Source organism: Chenopodium quinoa, unplaced genomic scaffold (genome assembly GCF_001683475.1).
Source record: "Chenopodium quinoa cultivar QQ74 unplaced genomic scaffold, ASM168347v1, whole genome shotgun sequence".
Lineage (NCBI taxonomy): Eukaryota > Viridiplantae > Streptophyta > Magnoliopsida > Caryophyllales > Amaranthaceae > Chenopodium > Chenopodium quinoa.
The window spans coordinates 508,830-511,639 of NW_018745407.1; the positions used below are offsets into that span (position 1 = coordinate 508,830).

The following is a 2,810-nucleotide window of genomic DNA, read 5'->3' on the forward strand; positions in this document are numbered from 1 at the left end:
TATGAATGGGGTGTAACCTTCACGGGTCAATCGTCGTTGCCTATTGTTGTCCCTTTATTCGTTGTTGCCTTTCATGATCCGTGAACGGTTTATAAGTTCCTTAAAAACTTGTTGGCGACTCCCTACTTTCCTTGTCCCTAATCGTTGTCCCTAATCGTATTATGACAATTTCCACTTCCTATGAGTGCCAAGCATATTCACCACATGCTTTAACGTAGGCGCACTTCAAACGACGCCTACACCACGAAATTCCAACTTACCTAACAATTCAAATTTTCTATGGTAGTTTGAGTCCTCAAGGTAGGTCGAGCTTAGATGCCAGAGCAGGAGGCCCAATCATGAACAAGAAGGTGGAAGAGGTTGTTGATGTAATAGATGATGTAGTGAGGAACTACATGAGTTGGCAAGAGGTTGAGGAAGAGTCAACAAATGAGTGTGCCTCGGTTAATCAAGTCAATGCCATCAACAAATTGTCTACTCTATTTTCGGACTTAGGGAAGGAGGTTGCTTCTATCAAAGCTAAGCTTGAAAATTCATCTTAACAAGCACAAGATCTTCCCTCTTAATTAAAAGGGAGAGGTACATCCTCTTACTCTAACCCTCTTTTCGCTTCTTGTTGCATGATTAGAGAATGTTTGTTTGTGATTTATGCGGAAGAAATGATCATGATTCTTCTAATTGTCCAAATGTTCCTTGTGATGGATGGGATGAATACGATGAAAATTAAAATTTGCATGTGAATTATATTGGAAATAGTGGTTTTGGATCTAGAGTTAATGCTCAAAAGAATGTTGGAAATAGGAACTATCACAACCATGGGAGCTACGATAAGTATAACCAAAATAGTGGTTATAAGAACCAAGTAACCCAAGGGTTTCGTGGTAACCATAACAACTTTGGTTGTAATGATCAAAGGTACGACCAAGAATATGAGGATCATAACCAAGGTTATGGTAATCATAGTCAAAATTCCGGAAAAAATCTTGACAAAGGTAATTGGAGTAACCAAAGTAGAGGAAATTTTCAAAATGATGCTCAAAGGGGTTCCTCACCCAAATGTACTCCAATAACTCAATGCCAAAGTGGTGATTCTTATGATCAACAATCTCAATTTATGAGTAAGCTAGCGAATTTGATGGTAGATCAAGCCAAGAAGTTGGACGATTACATAGCCTCTAGTGACAAAATGTTTCATGGCCTATTAATCATGGAAAGATGCTTGAAAACCACATCGTTCAACTAGCTAACCCCTTAAAAGATTGTGCTATCCCATCTTCTTTACCCTCGCAAGAAATTGATCCTAAGGAACCGTTTTGTCCTATCAACACTAGGAGTAGTGAGGTCCTTGAAGAGAGTGTTCCTAGGAAGAGTAAAGAGGGTGAAGAGAGGAGTGATTCGAGCAAAGAGAATAAGCATGAAGAGTCTAGCAAGATGATTGAGAAATCTAATGAAGAGCCAAAGGTGAAAGAGAAGAAGAAAGATGAGGTTTACAAGCCCAAACTTCCATACCTCCAAAATTTCAATAGTTACAAATTGGATGAGCAAATTGGACAATTTATTGAGATGCTGAAGAAAATTCATCTTTCTATTCCTTTCACTGAAGTCTTGGAACAAATGCCAAATTATGCTAGGTTTCTTAAAGAAATTTTGAGCGGTAAAAGAGATTACAATATGGTGGAACCAGTGAATTTGGGGGAGTGTTGTAGTGCCTTTATCCATAATGACTTACCCCAAAAGTTGAAAGACCCCGGAAGTTTCTCCATCCCTTGCATAATCAAAGGAAAGTTGTTCTTAAATGCCCTTTGTGATCTCGGTGCTAGCGTGAGTATCATGCCTTATTCCGTCTTCAAGAGACTTAAGATAGGTGAGCTCGCTCCTTCCATCCAATATGACCCTTCAATTAGCCGATAGATCAACCAATTTCCCAAAGGGAAGAGTTGAGGATGTTCCCCTTAAGAAAGGAGAATTCACAATTCCCGTTGATTTCATTGTGTTAGATATTGCGGAAGATGACCATATTCCTATCATTTTAGGGAGACCTTTCTTAGCTACCTCGGGATCTTTGATAGATGTCAAGGGAGGTCAAATTACTTTGAGAGTTGGTAACAAAGAGGAAAGTTTCGAGCTAAAATCGATGCATGAGTCTTTGTCTTTTGTAAAAGGAATCATGTGTGTTAATTCCCCTCGCTCTATTGATAATGTATGCATGATTGATACTTCAACTAACAAAATTCTTGAGAATTGTGATGATGTGTTTTTTTTGTTTTTATTGCAAGAAGGTTAGTGAAGAGAAAAAGGAGTTTCCCAAGCTCATAGACGAGGAGGAGATCGACATTCCTCATTGGTTCGAGCTTCACCCTCAAGAGGAGGACGATGATCCTAAGAGTGTTGACGGAGCAAAATCATCTACAAAGAGGAACAAGGCAAAGAAAAAAGCACGAGCTTCTAGGAAAAAGAGAAAGAGAATGAGGTTATGGAAAGAGAAGCTTGCTTTTGAGGAACTGTCGAATGAAGTTTCATCCAGCAACAACGATAAATTGCTAAAAATTGAAGAGAAATTTGCTCCATCTGCCACTTTGAAGAAGGTGGTGTTCTTTGACCCTCCGTGATTTGGAGGAAGGGTGAGCTAAGGACCTTAAGCAAGCGCTTCCCGGGAGGCAACCCGGAGATTTCTAACCTTTTCTTTTGATTTCAATTTTTCTTAATTTTATTTCTTTTAGTTTCTTTTCTTTTCTTTCATTTGTTTTACTTTGGATTTATAGGTTAAATTCTTGGAAGTTGCATTACATCAAGTGGAACGAGCTATAGAA

The 2,810-nt window shown here is 38.8% G+C and overlaps 1 protein-coding gene across 1 annotated transcript; it reads left to right on the top strand.

Annotated features, from left to right (window-relative positions):
• Positions 1 to 1,215: 1,215 nt before the first annotated feature.
• Positions 1,216 to 2,609, top strand: LOC110713095. The gene is made up of 3 exons (XM_021891556.1): positions 1,216 to 1,864; positions 1,998 to 2,200; positions 2,280 to 2,609. The coding sequence occupies exons 1-3, from the start codon at positions 1,216 to 1,218 to the stop codon at positions 2,607 to 2,609; spliced, it is 1,182 nt and encodes a 393-aa protein (XP_021747248.1).
• Positions 2,610 to 2,810: the final 201 nt, after the last annotated feature.